We start from the raw sequence: 20,532 nt of genomic DNA on the forward strand, positions 1-20,532 counted from the left end.
ACACTGATAGTAAGGAAGGAAATCCGAGAGAAGGGAAGGGTTAGAGCACTGGCACACTTGGAAAAAAGAGAGAGAGGGCAAGGGTATCTTTGGTAGCAAAGTCAATGTCCTGTTACAGTTTGTTTCCACTTAGGTGATGGTAGTTCTTGTTTACTGTAAATAATCATAAGGGCCATGAGGAGTTCAGAAGAACTGAATACTTACAAGGAAGACTGAATCAAGGTTAGGATTATCTGGGCCAAGGGTCAGCTCTTCTTTCTATGAAGAGCTATATGGGCTCTGCAACTACTCTTCTTTGTCACAGTAATGCAAAAGTAAAGACAATATTCGAATAAGTAAAGGCAGCTGTGTTATACAGAATTTTTTTTTTTAAGATTTTATTTATTTATTTGACAGACAGAGATCACAGGTAGGCAGAGGCAGGCAGAAAGAGAGGAAGGGAAGCAGGCTCCCTGCTGAGCAGAGAGCCCGATGTGGGGCTCGATCCAGGACCCTGGGATCATGACATGAGCCTAAGGCAGAGGCTTTAAGCCACTGAGCCACTCAGGCACCCCTGTACAGAATGTTTTTATGGACAATGAAATTTGAATTCAGCATGATTTTCACGTGGCATAAAATACTATTTTTCTTTTTATTTTTTTTCAACCATTTAAAAATTTTAAAAGCATCCTCAGCTCATGGGCCATGCAAAAACAGGCAGCAGGAAAGATTTAAAGCATGAGTTACAGTTTGCCAACCCCCATCTAAATAAATTATTCATAAATTTTTAAAGAATCTAACAGTAGAGCATGCAGCTCTTGATCTTGGGGTCATGAGTTTGAACCCCATGTTTAAAGGGGGGAAAAAAAAAGAAAGAAAAGTTCTTATTAAATAAATAAAAATAAAAATCTAACATGGACTGTTGTCTTTTTTAGGACCTAGACACTGGGCTCTAGGTCATACTAATGTTTTAGTAAAACACCTAGGATTCACAGTCACTTTAACATTGTGAGGAGCACACAGCATGAGCAGCACTAAAGTAATGAATAAAAATTTAAATGCTTAAGGCCAAGAATTTTTTAATCCATGTCTCTAGTGAAAATTAGTGAGGTTTAATTTAAGAACTGTCTAGGAAAGAAGTGAAGACTTTTAAAAACAGACTCAGCCTGGATCACAAGCAATTATGAGGAATGTCAGATATGACTCAGAATGCTTTGTGATTTCTGGAAAGCATAACTGGAATCTTTTAATAGTACTCTGGTTTATTCTAATTTTTAATGAATTATTCTAATTTATTCTAATTTTTGAACAATAGCTTGACACATGAATCTGAATGGGCATATAAAATAGATCTGTGCAAACTTCCAAAAATTAGAATGCTACAGAATGTTTTTTATTTGGGTGACTCCTCATTAACTGTTTTAACTGTTCCTCATTTTAAAAAAATCTTGAATTCTATCTGTATTTTGTTATAATTACACAATAGCTTAATACTATTTCCAGTTATTAAACTTCATTAAGTTTACTAAACTTTATTACTAACATTTACTTAATAGAAAATTCTCCAAAATTTAGGTATTTCCTTACCTAACAAAGGATGTTCAGAAGTCAAATCTTCTCTCCCCACAGTTATAGCTGCTGGAGACAGTGTGGGTGGTGGTGGGGTTCTGTCCATCCGGACACATTCATCTGACTCTTCAGGCATTTCTTCTTCACACACATCTTCTACTTGATAAACCTGCAATGACAAACCACACGACCTTAAAATGTTTCTAAAAATACATTTACTAAGGTGTTTCTAACTTAACTGAAAAAAAAATAAATAAACTCTAAGTGTTTTAAATTTTAAAAAGACAGAATGATTATTTGACAGACTGAAAGGAAAACTTTAAAACAGCTCAAGTGAGACTTTTCATAATGCTTGACAATATTTCACTAAAAGAAAGCTGTGGATCAGTATCTAAGATACAAAGTACTAAAGTTTCAAAAAGGTGAAAGTCAAGTCAGAGCATATTTTTAATTTTGAGAATTAAAAAAAAGTTTTGACTTTATACATTCAAATAACTATTTGGGGAATTTACTATTGTTTCTATTAACTTCAACTGTCATAAGTCAAAATAAATACTAGTATTTTTCACAAGCCCACTAAGTAAATCTCCAAAATCACATATATCAGGAATTATTTAAAGGATGACACACCAGGCTCTTCTTTATTATATTCATGTGAACTGAAGATTGAATTATGAAAAGTAATGTCTGAAAACATACATAAAAGGTATGCAATTATATCTTTAATTTTCTAATCTACTCAAGAATCTAATGAAGTTTTATAAGCTAGTACCAGGTAAACAGAAAATATATGTCCTTGAAATAATATACATACATACACACACACACACCCCACCTAATAAGCCATTTAACATATTATTTTTAGTTCTTTAATACTGTTCCTTATAAAGTTTTTAAGTTTTTAACTTAACAACCTTGTTATCTAATGCTCAAGAGCACACAGTAAGAAGAAAACATGGACTCAATCCAAGAAGGTACTATGTAACTTAAAATAACTTATTAATTATTCATTAAACTTAAGACTGTTTCCCAAGGCCACTTTTAGACTATTTTGTCATCATACTTAACCATTATTTTTGAAAAATGACAGGCTACTATAAACAAAGCCACAAAGCAGTTCCCTTCCTTTCTTTTATATACAAAGCTTATTACTTAAATTTACGAAGGTCATGAGTTTTTAAGATTACTTACCTAAACTGATTAATATTTCTAATAAACATTAAAACAAGAATCTCAACATTCACAAAAAACTTCGTGATATCTAATATTATATATATTTTTAATCAAATTACTGAAAAAGTCGTGATTTGAAGTATATAAAATTAAATACAAAAATGGTTAAAATTATTAAAACCAGCATAAAGCATGTGTTATTAAAAGGACTATCAAGTTTCATCTACCAAGGAATAAATCTAGCAACAGTGATAGAGTTTAAAAAAAAAAACAAACAAAAAAAACTAACTTTCCAAGCCTCTACTAAGAATAAAATATCTCAGGACGCCTGGGTGGCTCAGTCAGTTAAGCATCTGCCTTCAGCTCAGGTCATGATCCCAGTGTTCTAGGATGGAGCCCCGCAATGCCCTCCCAGCTCAGCAGGGAGCCTGGTTCTCCCTCTCCTCCCTGCTCCTCTCTTTTGCTGTCTGTCTCTCTCAACTAAATAAATAATATCTTAAAAAAAAAATAATAAAACACCTTAAAAAGAAAAACATGTCTCTTCCTTTGTTTAAAAATTTAGAAATTCTAAAAAAAAACTTTAAGAATCTACCAGCTACTGATAATCTTATACCAATTATAATATTGAATATAATCAGAACTGTGATCTGATTAACAAAGTAGACTACATTTTTAAGTTATTTGCTACCAACCCTGCATCTTGAAACCTGTTTCACTGACAGATTCCTGCCTCACGTCTGGATGCTCAAAAGTAAAAACAGCTGCTTATTATTATACAGTACAATGATAATTTTTTTTAATGACAACAATGTTCAATACAAGGAAAGTCATCCAAAAGAAATGTCATGGGGGTTAAAGGAAAAAAAGGAAAAAACAATAAAATCTTCTACTGAGGAGCATCTGCTGTCGGGATTACCTTACTTGGCAGTGGTAGGAATGTTGATTCAGAGGTAATTAGAAAAGTATGGTTTTATCAACCAGTTCAATTTTATCTGTGTAACATTCCTTTATTAGATATTATCTTTTCTTAAAATGTTGAAATTCTCTCTTTAATATTAATGTTGTCAGAAGTTTTTAAAACACATACTACAGTAACTTTTAAGGAATCTAAGTTTTATTTTTGAGTTTAAAAACTCTAGTTTTTAAAAAATAATTTAAGAGTTTTAAAGGGTAAGAGTCATAACATAAACAGCACATACTGAAATAATCCATCAAAGAATATTATAAAATATTTGTCATTCTTTATAGGTAGGCCTAACTATATATACTTTCTTCCAAATCTGCTACGTAAAGGCAAAATAGGTTAATAAAAGAAGTAGGCAACAACATCTGTCACAGACATCTGGCACCATGAGCATAAAAAATCCAAGTGCAACAACTAAAATATTGAATAAAGCAAAGAAATGGAGGTTTTACTCACAAGATCATTAGAAGACTGCACAACACAATTTCTGTTTAGCTCATAACTACAACTATTCTAAAACCAGCAATGAGTGCCAAACTTACCTCAATAAAATACATTAGTCCCATCTGTCTTCCTTTCCTAAATAAACTGTAGAACATTTACTAGTTCTAAATTATCTACTCTCACATCTTATCATACCCAAATGTCAATGAAAAATCTTAGTTTTATAAATGTAACTTTTATAAATATATTTAAAAAAATACTTTTACTTTGATAATTCACAATCTTTTAAAATTTCACATCTCTTAAGAAGTAAATAGATATTATCTTTAAATATTTGAAACAACCAGGTAACTGTGAAGAGATGCAAAATTCATGAAGAAACATGAGTTAATTTAAAAAAATGAGATCAAGGGCAATGAAAGAAAAACAGAGTAACTTAATAAATAGGGTATGGTACTAAAAGAAAGATAAAAGATAAGAAAAATAACACAGGAACATCCATAGCAAGTATGAGCACACCAGTGACAACAGCACAAGTTACTACTTTCATGAGGGAAAACAAAAACTTCCAAAAATGAGAAAAATCTAGATTTTTTTAAATTGTTTTTAAAAGAAGACAGCAAGAACTACCAAGACCTCAAATTTTTTAGCCGTCTTATTATGTTGGTATTCCTATCCCAAATATGTTCCTCCAAAGTTTCCCCTAATAAAAACAATTAGAAAATTAGAAAGCATACTAAGAAATTTTACTTTTTACTTATTAAAACCCAAATCACAGAGCTAGAAAGAATATAAATTTAAAATTTCTTAGAAATTACTGTACACTTGGAAGCCTATGTTTTATATTAAAATATTCATTGTAAATATATTCATTGTAAATTCTTCAAAAATCTAAAAAAAGATACATGAGAAATGAATGACAAACTTATTTCTAGATGCCTATTATTTCTATTGAGCTGTTTTTAATAAAGGTAAATTAGAAGTGGAGGTCAATTTCTTTATGCCTATTAACATCAATGAGGATGATAAGAATAAAGAATTTATAAATTTGCATCCTGAAAACTAAAATGTTTCCCATTAAGGAACAGACTTTAAAACTCCTTTCCTTTCTGAATTAATGATTATTAATTTTAAGTGATAAAATCTTTTCAGTGAAATCTGATATGAAACCTTCTTTGGGAAGACTATTTTCCTCAATTATAAATTCATTATTAATTTGAGCATTCTGCCCAAACATTTAGAGACCTTATTTCAATTTTTATTGTAAATTATTTTACAAATTTGAAAAGTCTTTTAGACAATGTTTATTTATTTTTTTTTTTTAAGATTTTATTTATTTATTTGACAGAGATCACAAGCAGGCAGAGAGAGAGGGGAGGAAGCAGGGTCCCTGCAGAGCAGAGAGCCCGATGCCGGGGCTTGATCCCAGGACTCTGGCCCAGGATCATGACCTGAGCCGAAGGAAGAGGCTTTAACCCACTGAGCCACCCAGGCGCCCCACAGACAATATTTTAAAAAAACATTCCTCAGGCTAATTTTCTTTTCGAGGCAACCTATACCACTGCTAGAGGTTTATTCTGATAAATTTCACCATGATCTCAATTATTCAGAACTTTTATTCCTCCCAATTGATTTTTTTCATCCTCAGTATTCAATTTATCCACTCAGTATTTTTTAGCTTTTTAAATGAGAAACATTTAAAGTATATCTCTTCTCTTCATAGAAATTTAAAAATCAGAAGTTTAATAATTCTAAAAGATGGGCTACAGTTAATGTTTTTCGCAAAGCTGCATTCTCTCTTGGAGTAAATGTCTTTTCCACAAAATTTAATTACACAATATAATTTTACCCCAAAATTACATCATACAAGCATACCTCCACCTTGAAACCAAAGCCCATAAAGGCCCAGGACTTCAGAATGCACACAACCAAAAAGGTTAGGTAGATAAACCATACGTTTAAGAACATACAAGCCAACAGAAGGGATCTATGAAGGATAATCACCTTAAGAGAAAAAACTTTGTGCAGATGACACTGGTTCAAATGCATTCCCTTGGGGAAAAAAAATCAACTCTGTAAAGATAGCAGATGGATTTGTTTAAATAGTAATAAAATTAACGAGGGACTTTAATAACCATCACAAATTATCAAGCATGCAACCATACTACAACAAATGGCATTTTTTTTTTTTTTGCCCATACAGCATGTTTGTCAGACACTGACAGATGGAAATTTCAAGCTTTTTAAATTCAAAGGCATTTAGATCTAGCAATATAACATAATGTGGGAGAAAATAGTTTTTACTCTCAGTTCAGCAAGAAAGTCAAAGAGCTTCCAAGGGCTTACCACTGGTGGATCAACAGGTGCTGGTGGTTGTACTTGTAGGTTTACCGCAACAGTCTGTGGAGGAGGAAGAGTCTGAAATGGCAACTGGACCAAAGCTTCTGCAGCTGGAAGCTCCTCTTCCGACACCAAAGCATTCTGCACCAAAACCTGGCCCTGGGATAGAATTTCAGGCTGCACTTGTAAAGACTGCATAGACTGCAAGGGCAGTGGTGGAATCTGAGCTGGAGGAGATGCCGACATCTGCGGAGGGGTTGCAATTGGGATTGGAGAGGACTGCAGGGTTGAATACTGCTGGTGTGATGTTGGAGACACAATCTGCTGACCTGGGGACACCAAAGCGGACTGCTGAACTGGGCCAATGTGCACAACAGGGGAAGCTGGAAGTGGAAGATGGGATGGAAGATTCAGCTGTGCTGTAGGCTGCACCTGATTAGCAGTGGATTGCTGCAGGTTTGGCCCTGGCTGGAGAGCCGAGGACACAAGAGAGTGTGGCTGAATAAGGGCCTGTGGATGGATAATTATAGTAGGAGACTGACTTGGAGAATGAGGCGGTGGGGGAGACACCACTACAGACTGCTGTGCTGACTGTGACTGGCTAGGAGACATTGTCAAAGGAGGGGGATGGCTCTGAATTGGCGAACAATGCTGAGACTGGGCATTACTAGGAGCTGGAGGAAGGCCATGGTTTTGGAGTGGCATACAGTGCTGGGATGGGGGTGGGTCTTGAGTTGGATTTTGAAGTGTGATTGGCTGAATTTGCTGTTGCTGCTGCTGTAATATCAGCTGATGATGGGAAACCTTGGGAGGTGGTGAATGAAGAGGAATCTGCTGATGTTTTATTAGAGGATGAGGCTGAATTGGAGGATATGAAGCTGTGAGAGAAAAAAATGACAATTAGTATTTTTTTCCAAAAATAGCCTAGAAATTTATAAACAAATATAAAAGAGGAAAGATTTCACATCAGAAGGTCTTAATCACCAAAAGTCTATTACAAGTCTTCCCGACAAGAGTGATTTGAAAATATGACAAAAACAACTTTTCCTTGGAAAACTATTAAGATTTCATGAAACAGACTATAGCTGTGATAAGCCCCAAAAGAAAAAACGGCCTAAAACAACTGATTCATACATCTGAAATATACACGATTCATTCTTATTAAATTATTAAATATACACAATTTATTCTTATTAAATTTATTCTTATTGAAGTTACCAGAAAATCTGCATTAACTTTAAACAAAGTTTATCTGAATTCCTTCTCTAGGGAGAAGAGGAGTATCCCAGAACAAATATAAGATCTATAAAAATAACTTCAAAATCATAAAAATGCAGTATCAAAATTCATAAAATAAAGGTCTCATAACTTTCTAGTCTATGTCTAAATAGTCTTCCAACTAACAGCCAATGTAATTATTTATAAAGGTTCCCAAGTAAGTTTCCAAATTTGAGCCAAGATGAAAAGTTGGTATTATTGGACCCTGGAACAGAAAATGTTTTGTATAACAAGTTAATTTAGCTAAGCAAAACATATGTATGAATTCTACAGCACTGCTGAATAATCACTGTAACTAAGAAATAAAATTTCCCGGGGCCATTCCAAACCCAGGACAGCACTACTTTGGCGGCAATAAGTTCATGCTGTCTAAATAAAGGATCTTGTTTCACTTCCCCCCTGACCCACCCAAAAAAAACAAAAACAAAAACAACAAAAAAACCTTACAGTAATCTATAAAAGACAACATCCGTTTCCCCCCCCCCACAGAGGAGTCACTCACAACAGGGATAATATATATAAGAATTAGCAAAATCAAGTAGTAAATAGTTGTCCATTATCATGCCTCTTCTGCACACTAGTTCGTATGTTTACGCAGAGGGAGGTGCTGGTGAAACCCTCTCTAAATATAAATGGAAATGGGGTTCACTAGAAGATAAACTGAAAAGATTTCTTACTATCATACAAAGGCTGTATGCATTTAAAACAGGTCTAAAGAGAGGGCAAAACTTTCTTAATCTCAGAATGTTAAGATAAAGGCTGTAACATCTTACATCTACTAAGATGTTTGTTTGTGACAAAGGCCTTATAAAAACTTATAACAACTTTTTAACATTGTTGCATTTGCTTAGTTATCATTTAAAATTGGGGGAGGTCTTTTAAGGAAATTAACATCTGATTAACATCTAAAACACAGGCACTTAAAAGGTTCAAAAAATATCCACCAATTGTATTTTTTTAAAAAATAGAGATTCATTCTAAACTTTCACCTAAAGTAATTTTCGCATAACTAGACTAGCACTTCAAACTAAGACTGAAAATGTTATGCCAGCACTTTATAAATGTGTTGATAAGGACTCTACACTACAGGGCATTCAATTAAAATCTCAGAATCCTAGAGTGCCTTTCCTTCAAAGGGCTCAAGGTGCTTTCACATTTCTCTCATTTGTTCTCACAAAATGCCTGTGGAATAGGTAAGTATTATTTTTCCTCTTTTACATAAAAGGGGAAATAGAGGTTTTGCCACCGTAACAGCAAACAGCCACTTTAATTCAATTTTTAAAGTTATAACTAAAATACCATATTCTTGATGCACAATGGGTATCACATTTATAGAACAGAAGTTCCTTCTCGGTTCTAGTTAGTAAGCGATCTTTTTTAATACTCTAGAACTGGTAATTTAATAGTATTCAATTAACACTTTTACTTAAATGAGGCTTTTCTTTGATCAGAAATCAAAGTGAATCTATATATTTTATATTAGTCCCTAAGCCCAAGTGACAAGAAAACAGAGAATAATTGTAAGGCTATCTGAAACAATACTTCTGTATAAGAAAAGCCCTAGTGCTCTCGAGAATACCATGTTCGTTAACTTCTCCAATTTTAATAAACCTTTTATTATTGTCAGGATGGCCTTTATTTGGAGAATTAATGATTGGCACCATCTCTCACATATATAGAGCTCTTTATATAATTACTTACGGTTAAATATATTATTAAATAATTATACATTACTGTATTAAACACATTATTTTACTAAGTAGTTACAACAACCTTATGAGGTAGACAGGGTGCTACATTAATCCAATATATTACTGGAGAAGGAACTGGCCAGTTAAGTGCATTGCCTGAAATCACCCAGCTATTGAGGTGCAGCCTTGGGTGTAAAAGAACCCAGAGTCCCTAGCTGAGTCTGGGTTCCTATTATGGATTGAATGCAAAAATGCATACTTTGAAACCCTAAACCTCCTGTGACTACATTTGGTAATGGGGCCTCTACGGAAGTAATTAAGGTTAAATGAGGTCAGAAGGTTGGGGCCCTTACAAGAAGAGCAAAAAGCTCACTATCCTCTCTCCCAGCACTCAGATGAAAGACCATGTGAGGACACAGCAAGAAGGCAGCCATCTGCAAGCCTTTAAGAGAGCTCTCACCAAATATAAACACTGCCAGACCTTGATCTTGGGTTTTTCAGCCTCCAGAACTGAGAAAATAATGTTCTACTGTTTAAGCCACCTAGTCTATGATATCCTTTATGGCAGCCTGAGCAGACTAGCATAGGCTTTTCACTACATATTAAATTAATGTTTACAAAAAGTTTGGTATATATTTTTTCTAACTGATGTCATAAAAGCTCTAAAAACTGCTATAAAAACTTGAACTCGAATACAGTTAGTGATAATTTCCAGTCATATGGTTAAAATTCACCTTTATTTTATATATTAAAAATAGGTTAACTATCAAGTGAGAGCTACAAATTCAAGAAGAAATGAAGAAAACCAAATGGTTTTAACATCTTAGAAATAAATATAAGGAAACAATAACCATATCCATTATAATAATTATTAGTCTATGCTACAGTAGAATACCAGAAGATTTTTTTCATATTTGAAAGTGACCTATATAAATAAGCATTTTCTAACTGAGGAACAGGATAAATTACCAAGAATCTCAAAAACAAAAAAACAAAACAAAACAAAAAACCCTTAACTTCAGACTAACTTCTCACCAACACGAGCAGAAAACCTAAGAGTGGAAAAATTCAGCTATTACCTAGCCAGAAGATACCAACTGCTTTGAATAACTGCAGTGTAAGGCTTGAGTGAATTTATAAGTTTGGTAACTGCAAAGGTTTTTGTGGCTTAGGGTATTTCATTTGGTTTTACTTCTAATCAACACCACCACGGGAAATTGGAGTTTGGTTAACACAGTTAAGAGATCTAAATTTGGTATTGCAATTGTCCTAAGAGTCTGATGGCTTTAGCTTACTGATCTCCTCCAAACCTACATAAAATACTGGCCATCAGAGGAAGGCAACGATAGGGATCCTACCACACTATCAATTAAAGAAAAGCGGAAGAGTAATTGTCAACTTAGAACTAGGTATTGGGAGCTCAGGAGAACTGAAAATCTAAAAGTAATCTCCTTGCTTGAACTAACTAACCCTGCAAGAGGTCCTAGCTTTATCTGAAGGGAGCATTCTCGTCTACGGCCATACCACCCTGAACGCGCCCGATCTCGTCTGAAGGGAGCATTCTCTTTGGAAGGAAATTACCTACCCCCCATTATAATCTTGTATCAAAACTATAATCACTAAAAATTGTCCCAAGCAGTCATGTCAAGTGCAGCGGGTCACTAATGCTCCGCAATGACGCCTATCAAAACTGGCCAGAGGTTGGATTGAGGCTGAAAATACTCTAAACAGTAGAGTACAAAAAGCCTGTTAGCAAGCCATACAGAGAGCAGGACCTAGGCACACAGATGTTTATAAAAAAGAATTCACATCACACTAAACTATGAATGGACTTATTAATTTATACATTACAACAATGCCTGCACTTATCTAAAGATTCAGATTTAAGAATTCCAAGCAGTGATACCCAATCTGAATGGGGGGGGGGGTTGTGCTGTAATTTCCAAAATTCAAATGGAAAAATAGACCAACTATTAATCCACCAAATAGTTACTGTCCCCCTAATGTAAATAAGTACATATAAGGCACAACTTAGTGCTGTCAAGAAAAAAGGGTGAAAAGGTGAAACAAAGGAGGATTAAAGAAGTTAATAATTGAAAAGTACCTGACACGTAAGTGTTCATTATTATCATCCTACTCTCAAAGAGCTTACTATACAGTAGAAAAACTAAGATCAGTAAGTATACAAATAACTATAAAAGAAAAAGGACCACAAAGACACATAAAAACACTACACAGTTCGAAGTGATGAGAGATTTCTAACTAGGGGAATATCAAACAATCCTAAAACACTGAGATTGGTTACTACAGAGAATGCAAGCAATATTAGCACAGAGGAAACATGCAAGAAAAACAGATTTAGGTGGAGAAAAAGCAGACTTCAATAATATAAAATTAATCTTTAAAAAGTAATACATAGTTATAAAAAGACAGAAAGAAGGTGCTTACTTGATGAAGTTGAAGTAAGGGAGGACTTTTTTTTTTAATAAAACATAATGTGGTGTCTAGCCCAGTGCGTAACACACACACATACTTTGAATAAACAATAGCTGGACTGGAATAAAAACATAGGCAGATATATTACAGAAGAGATACAAGTATGGTTGAGAAGCAAAGGAAGGGATCCAGCACGAGGGAGACAAAAGATTCTATAACAACTACAAGAGAAGGTTAGGAGCTGGTAAGAAAGATACAATCGATGACACAAGCAAACAGTGTTAACTTTAAAGTAGAAAACCAGTAACTCCTTATCTTATTAGAAGTAAAGGAAGCTCAACACTGAGTAATTCTGAGATGAACAGAAGAGGTGGTAAGAAAACTCACTCTGGATGGCCCCAACATTTTCAGCCTAAGAACCATGAAGGATCTCATCTTGTGGAGAGCAGAGAGAGCACATATGGGATTCAAAGGTGGATGAGAATGAAAATGACTTAGTTGATTGCCTGACATCTTCCTCTCAGAGATGGGAAAAAAAGGAACATCATAAGAAAAATAATTATACAAAATCCTTATTTTTGTAAAGTGGTAAACTCCACTAACGATAACTTTTTTTTAAAAATGTGCTTTTTAAAGAGCTTTTAGTTCTGTCCCACTAAAGCATATTAAGTAAACTACAGGCAAATCTTTTTTTTTTCTTTAAAATAAAGGTTTTTCAAGAAACAAGAGTTGACAAGGATGTGGAGAAAAAGGAACCCTCGGGCACAGTTGGTGGAAGGCAAACTGGTGCAGCCACTGTGAGAAACAGTACAGGGGTTCCTCAAAAAATTAAAAATAGAACTATCCTACAATCCAGTAATCACAGTACTGGGTATTTACCCAAAGAATATGAAAACACTAATTTGAAAGGATATCTACATCACTATTTACTGCAGCATTATTTACAACAGCCAAATTACGGAAGCAGCCCAAGTGCCCATCAACACGCGCGCACACACATACATACACACACACACACACACACAAATTATTCAGCCATACAAAAGAATGAACAGAGCTAGAGAGTATAATTCTAAGTGAAATAAGTCAGAGAAAGATAAACACCATATGACTTCACTCATATGTGGAATTTAACAAAGGAAAAAAAAAAAATAGAGACAAACCAAAAAGTAGACTCTTAACCATAGAGAACAAGCAGATGGTTACCAGAGGGGACTGGAGAGAGGTGGGAACAGGTAAAATAGGTGATAGAGATTAAGAGTACGCTTTTCTTGATGAGCATGGAGTTACATACAGAATTGCTGAATCACTATATTGTACACCTGGAACTAATATAACACTGTACGTTAACTCTACAGGAGTTAGAATTTTTTTAATTAAGTAAATAAACAAAAAATAAAAGCTATTGGTTTTACCAATACAATGAAAGACCAGCACATAATGAAGATGTTAATCAAATGTCGATTAACCAAAAAAATTTCTTTTATTATTATTTTTGTTTTAGCTATTGGGCTCTTTTGATTTCTCTTTCTTCAACTACAATACTGTTTTTTTTTTTTAAACTCATGAAATTCACATTTAAAAATGTTTTTAAAAGTATTTTTGTTCCCATAAAAGACATCTTTTGTTTTGCTCTGCCTGCTGATAAAGTGAAAAATGCAACTATTTCCAACAAGTTTATCCCACCTGGTGCTATTAACTGGTGAATACTTGATGTCCGGGTAACAGCTGTGCTTCGTGATTCCAGACTTGGACTTTCTCCTTTCTTATTACTTTCTGGAGAAGGATCTCGTTGGCTGATTTTAGAACTGGTGACTGTTGTTTTGTTATGACAAATTGTCAATGACTGAGTTTGACTAGTGCTTTTTGGCGGACCATTCTGTGAGCTAGATAATACACCCAACTTCTGGCTGCGTAATGTTAAATTCTGAACCTAAGAACCACACAACAAAAAATAAGGATGAAACAGATGGAATTAATTGAGATATGATAATCGTTACCATTATAACAGCAATGACAATACATTTATAGAAAGTTTTTTACATATCAAGTTCCAAGCACTTGAAATGACTGATTAATCCTAAAAGAAAGGGGAGTTATTATTCTAAGTAATCATATCTTAAATATTAAGTAAAAAATTTTTTAAAGACATTAAGAGAATCATTAAGAACAAAATGAAAACAGTATATATATCAAACGAACTATATATATGAGGAAATCACTCTGCAACATACTGCATTTTGAAGTTACCAGCTCAGAGACAGGTGAAGGGAAGGAGAGAGAAGGGTACTCCAGATAAAAAGGAAAACTTGATCAAAGCCTCAGTGGCAGAAGAGCCCAGGGTGTGTAAGAGAAGGAGCAATCCCTTCAACTTCACTCTGACTCCTCCAGGCCAAGAGTGTGAAACCTTGAATGTTACAATTGCTTCATACTCTTGTGAGAAATTACTACATACAGTTAGGCATGTGCATATACAATACTGTCATCCTCACACAGATCAGAAAGAAAAAGAAAAGAAAAAAAAACCTACCCCTTCTACAGAGGTTATAAGGGAACATTCATCTTGTATATTAGAAAACGCATTCATCAAATCACCTGCCCACTGTGATAATTAAAAGCATATCCCAACTCCTTTTTAAAGTCCTGTTGTTATGGATACTCACATGGCTTTAAGAACTACCTCTCATGAACTGAAAAAACCTCGAATGGGGCCTTGAAATGGGTTACACTATGACTCCTGTCTATACCCAGGGCTATTCTAAACATACCAACAATCTGGATGGTAGCAAGATCATCCCCCAATGAATTTCACCTGAGGTTTATACCATTTCCAAAGAGCAAGACAGAAAATGCCTCTCCAATAGCTGCCTAACCTTTTACCGATCTGGAAATGAATGCATTAAACACATTTATGCTAGCACGGACCCTGAGACGTAAACTGAAACAAAAGATTCTAAAGTGACAAAGCAAATGAGATACTGCTGCTTTATGCAAACTCCTGTTTCATGTGTGTTCTGTCTCTACAACTGTATCATTTAACTGATACAGGCTAAAACTTCTCTTCCTAAGTGCCAAATGCAGTGGGCAGCCAACAGCAGGTGCTGAACAAATGTTCACTTCAGAGCAGTTGAGGCTTGAAACAGTCTATTCTAAACTACTGAAAGAATTTTCTGAGACCATATGGAGCATCTTCTCAGATTTTTGTCAAATATTTCATAGCAATGTAAGTGGACTAATAATTGTGGTATTACTGAAATTTAATACAAAAATAAAATTGCTAAAATCCAGGTTTCTCAGCTTGCCACTCAAAGCCCTCCACAGTCTAGGCCCAAACCACTCTAAGCCCCATTCCCCACTATTTTAATCCACAATATTCACATTCTAGCCAAACCGTTCTGCTCACCCTTCTCCGAATACACCTTATACTTCCTCCATTTAGAGAGAGCCCCTGCTCGAGTGTCTCTTGCCTAAAATGCCATTCTCCTGAAGCCCAATCCTTTCTTCAAGGCCCAGTAAAATCCCTCTCTCCCCCAAAGAAGCCTCTCCAAAGTTCCTGGTTAGAAATAATTTCTCCTCTCCTCTACAATGCCTTTCCCACAGAATTTGGACATACTGGCCTACAGCACTGACATATGTCTAGCTTATTTTAGAATTACTAATGTGTCTGTGAAATGCTGAGATACTTGCTGGCAGGCTCTCATCTCTGACATTCATTTTTGTACTCCCCACAGTTCAGTGCTACAGACATAACAGAAACTCCGCAAGTCTGAGATATTCTCCTACATCTGATTTTAAAATATATATTAACTGCCTTTTTTTTTTTTTGCAAAGTGTTTAGTTCTATTTACAGTTTTTTTAGGCAAGCAGTAAAATCTGTTCATATTTAACCAAAAGAAAATCTCAACCAGTATCTAGTGGAGCTACATTAAAGTCTTTTAAGAAGCAAGGGAAAAAAACAGCATAAAACTGAACATCAGCCATAAATGATCTAGAAGTGAACCAAATCATAATAATATTCAAAGGCTAAATTATAATCTGAAAAATAAGAAAACTTTCTTTCAAATAAAAAGCACATTCACAGTATATGAGGATTTCACACAATGAACCCTAAACCTGCAGCAATCCATTTCTATAGAATAATTTTGTTCTTTGGAATTCTGAAAGAAAATGTATGTATGTGCTTATTATATGTATCATATACATTATCTATATGAATAAATTTTGGAGTATAGCCAGAATAACTATGGTCATCTTGGCTTAAATATTTATAATAAATTTAAAACATGTCAACCATACTCCTAGAGTACAGTAGAGTTAATTCAGCTGTTAATAGAAAGACCACATACTCAGATGTCCTTGACAAACGTTCCCTTTCAAGAAGAATCCACCCTTTCTAAATACAGAATAGCTCTGTAATGTCCAGCTTTCATTTCATCTGAACTTTTCCTATGATCAAATTATGGAAACATTCTGACTTTTAAAAATCTAGGTTGCACATGATCTATTTCTGCTAATTTCACACATTACATTTTTATAGTGGGTTACTCAAATACTCATATCTATTATTTAATTTAGCTCTAACAAATACTGTGTGAATTACTGTGTAACATCCCTTCTTTGCAGATGAGGAAACTAAGACTTAATGTCATACTGCCGACAGCAGAGCTGAGTTTCTAGCTTTTAAATCCAAAGGACTATTTTTTTCCTCAATTCTAAAAGCATTGCCTGATAGCCTTGGTAAGTAAGATTTGCTACTTTTAGTCCTAAATCTTTCTGAAAGTCAGACTTTTTACTTATTTTCTTGGTCATGGTGGGGAGAAGGGATGGTGCATTTAAAATAGTAAATAAGGGTAAGATATTCCAAATTTCTTATTTTTGGACAGTATGCTACAAATAAATTTTAATACTAAGAAAAAATTAACTGTTACACTGACTTCTGTAAAAGAACATTAAAATAAAATGTCAACTTTTGCATCTCTCAATTACAAATTCATTGTTTTAAAAATTTCATATTAAGTTTAAAAATTAACAAAGTGGAGCACGAAGTTTTTCAAAACTAACAGCCCCAAATTTGAGGACAGTTACCACTAGAATATGCAAAGTATTAGCATCCCCTACCACTGTCATCTTCATTTACTGCCATTTCAAAAGCACTGCAAAGAAAAAACATTTGTAGACAAATTCCTAAAGGTCAATCCATCCCTTTAGTTTCTCAAAGTCTATCCTTGAATTAAGTCAAATTATTACAGAGCCGCATACCTGTATCACATCAAACTGGACCCCGAAGACCCACTTTTATAAAATTACTTTCACTATGCTCACATTAAAGGTACTACTAAAGACACTCTAAGAGGTTTTCTCCATGAGAACACACAAGACACACTCTAGAGCACTCTTTAGAGGGCATGTTAGTTGTTTTTCTAACAGCTGGTTTATTTTACCTTGGAAACTGTGAATCATTTAAATGGCTACCTTTCTCTCTCACTATTAGCTATTGAAAGCTAAGAAGTGAAGTCATGACTTATCTTTAGATAATATATAACAAAAATAGTGATTAGTGGCTTGTGATATGTGCCAGGCACTATGCTAAATACATTTGAGTATTGTCTCATTTATTCCTTTTCACAAGTCTGAGCTATTCTAGCTCACAGTGAAGAAACTGAGGCTTAAATTATATCCAACATAATTTCATTTAAATGTATCTTAAAAACAGGCAAAACTAACATAGGTCAGGATAGTATGACTCTTGAGGGGCAGCAATGACAGGACCAAAACAGGCCATCGGAGAGGCTTCTGTGGATCCTGGTAAGTTTCTCCCTTTTGGTCTGGGTGCTTGGGATGTAAGCATATTCTGGTACAGACTGCTGAACACTTAATATATGTTCTGGATGTATATTATACTTTAATGAAAGCTTTAGAATGTCCAAAAAAGAAAAAAGAAAAGAAAAAAGAAACTGACGCTCAGGGCACCTGGCTGGCTCAGTCACTAGAGCATGCAGACTCCTGATGTCAAGGGTCATGCATTCAAGCCCCACATGGGTGCAGAATTTACTCTAGAAAAAAAAACCTAAGGCTCAGCATAGGTAATAATAACAACTAACATCTAAGTATCAGATACTGTTCTATTTTTCAATTATTTTTTAAGGATGTATTCATTTATTTGTGAGAGAGAACATGCATGCAAGAGTGTGGTGGGAGAAGAGGGAGAGAGAATCTCAAGCAGACTCCCTGCTGAGCATGGAGTCTAACGCAGGGCTCCACCTCGGGAACCCTGAGATCAATCATCACCTGTGCTGAAACCAACAGTCAGATGCTTAACTGACTGCCCCCAAGCGCCCCTTATTTTTCAATTATTAACATATTTAATCCTCACTACAACCCTGTGAATCATTTTATAAATATTTATTTTATATTGTTGAAACTGAGGGAGAGGTCAATGACATATAATGAAAAAGTGGCAGAGCATGTACTTGAACCAGGAGAGTCTAGTTCTAGAGTCCAAACTTATAACAATATGCTACACTACGATCTTGTTCAAAATCAATCAACTGGTGAGTGACAAAGCTGGCAGTTGTTGAAGTCAGAATTTTAACCCAAGTCTTTCAATTCCTCCCTTTGCAAAAAAAAGTACTGAGTACCTATAATGTTCTAGACACTAAACACACCTATTATTCATTCTTCAACTTACCCTACAAGTACATATGACTGTATAGATATATACATACACAAATATATATGATAAAAATGTTTGATAACTTGGCTAATACAACTAATAAATAATTGAAGTGGGAACTGAAATTAAACCCATGGAGGATTTCATGTGTGTAACTTGAAGAGGACCCCCACTCCTAACTCTATGCCACTTTTCTATTTTGATTTCTGCTTTTTTCATGCATGTTTTCAATTTATTTTATCTTGTTTTATTGTATGCATTTTATAAATCAATTAAATAAAATCTTAGTTGAAACAAAGTCAAGAATAAATAAAAAATAAAATTTAACATGTTCTGAAAGTTGATTATGGTCTATCTTTATTGGGTTTTATAAAACCAAAAGAAAACAGGAAGATCATTACTTCAACAAATCACTCCACAAAGAGATATCATAAAGGTTTAGAGGTCAAAGAACCTTAAAGGTAATAAAGGTCTCATTTTGTAAATATGGAAAACTAAAGTACAAAAACGTTAAGGAATGGTGGATGGACACAAAGCACATTAGGAGAAACCTGAGTTTAACTGATCACCATCTCTATATGCTGATATTGAAAACTGGCCTTTATTATTCAATAAAATAATAAGGAGGTTCTATGAAAAGTACCAAAGAATATTACTACTAATTTTAACTTTTACCAAAAAAATTAAGATTAAATTAAAAACAAAAAGCCAACGATGACTGTAAATTATACCTATTTCTGCCATATGCAGTCTAAAACATTAGCTACGGAAAAAAATACCAAAATAGTATTATACAAAGTAATATCCTACTCAACTGGTTTTTGGTTTTTTTTTTTAAGATTTATTTGAGAGAGCGTGTGTGTGGGATAGCAGCAGTGGGACAAGAAGAGAGAATCTCAAGCAGACTCCCTGCCAAGCACAGAGCCTGAAGAGGGGCTCAATTCCATGACACTGAGATCATGACCCGAGCCAAAACCAAGAGTCAGACGCTCAACTAACCACACCACCCAGGAACCCCTTCTATTCAAATGTTTGGTTTGGTTTTTTTTTTTAAGATTTTTTATTTATTTATTTGACAGAGAGAGAAAGATCGATCCCAAGTAGGTAGAGAGGCAGGCAGAGAGCAGGGGTAAGCAGGCTCCCTGTTGAGCAGACAGCCCAATGCAGGGCTCGATCCCAGGACCCTGAAATCATGACCTGAGCCAAAGGCAGAGGCTTAACCCACTGAGCCACCAAGACACCCCTACTCAATTGTTTTAATTAAAATTTATTCAGGGTCCCTGGCTGGCTCAGTCCATAAAGCATGCAATTCTTGATCTCAGGGTTGTGAGTTTGAGCCCCATACTGGGTACAGAAATTACTTGAAAAAAATAAAATTAATTTTAAGAAATAAAATTATTTAATTTAATTCATTTTAGTCAACTTTACTGAGCTGTAACTTACAATAAAATGAACAAACCGTTCAAAGAGCTATACAAACGCCTTAATGAAAATATGGAACATTTCCATCACATAAAAGTTCATCCATGCCTGTCCCCAATCTCTCCCACCTTCTGAACCAGGTACCACCAATTTTTTTCACTATAAATTAGCTGTGCCTGTTCCGGAATTTCAGTGAAAAGAACCACGGGGGGGGGGGGCAGTTAGTTGAGTGCCCGATTGTTGGTTTCGGATCGGGTCATAACCTCATGGTTGTAAGATCTAGCCCTGCTCATGCTCCACACTCAATGTGGAGAATCTGCTTGGGATTCTCTCTCACTCTCCCTCTGCCCCTCCTGCTTAGGCACGCTCTCAAGTAAATAAATAAATCTTTAAAAAAAAAATCACATGGTAGATATTCTCTGGTGTCTGCCTTCTTTTGCTATTATGATGTTTCTGAGATGCATCAAGAGTATGTCCTTTTTTTATTTTTGAGTAATATTCCAGTTTGTTTATCCATTTACCAGTTAAAAGACAATGGTTGTTTCTAGTTTGGGGCTATTCTG

General features: G+C 34.8%; 1 protein-coding gene across 9 annotated transcripts in view; it reads right to left on the reverse strand.

The window, feature by feature from the left end:
• Nucleotides 1-20,532, reverse strand: part of PHC3 (polyhomeotic homolog 3) — a 77,860-nt gene that overhangs the window by 31,683 nt on the left and 25,645 nt on the right. For all 9 annotated transcript variants that reach the window (XM_044251764.1, XM_044251760.1, XM_044251763.1 and 6 more), the window contains 3 exons: nt 13,561-13,807; nt 6,476-7,347; nt 1,567-1,717 (listed from right to left, as the gene is read on the reverse strand). In XM_044251764.1, coding sequence (XP_044107699.1) covers nt 1,567-1,717; nt 6,476-7,347; nt 13,561-13,807 — 1,270 coding nt within the window. The remainder of the gene's footprint in view (nt 1-1,566; nt 1,718-6,475; nt 7,348-13,560; nt 13,808-20,532) is intronic.

The sequence above is a fragment of the Neovison vison genome, chromosome 6 (assembly GCF_020171115.1).
Source record: "Neovison vison isolate M4711 chromosome 6, ASM_NN_V1, whole genome shotgun sequence".
NCBI classification, from domain to species: domain Eukaryota; kingdom Metazoa; phylum Chordata; class Mammalia; order Carnivora; family Mustelidae; genus Neogale; species Neogale vison.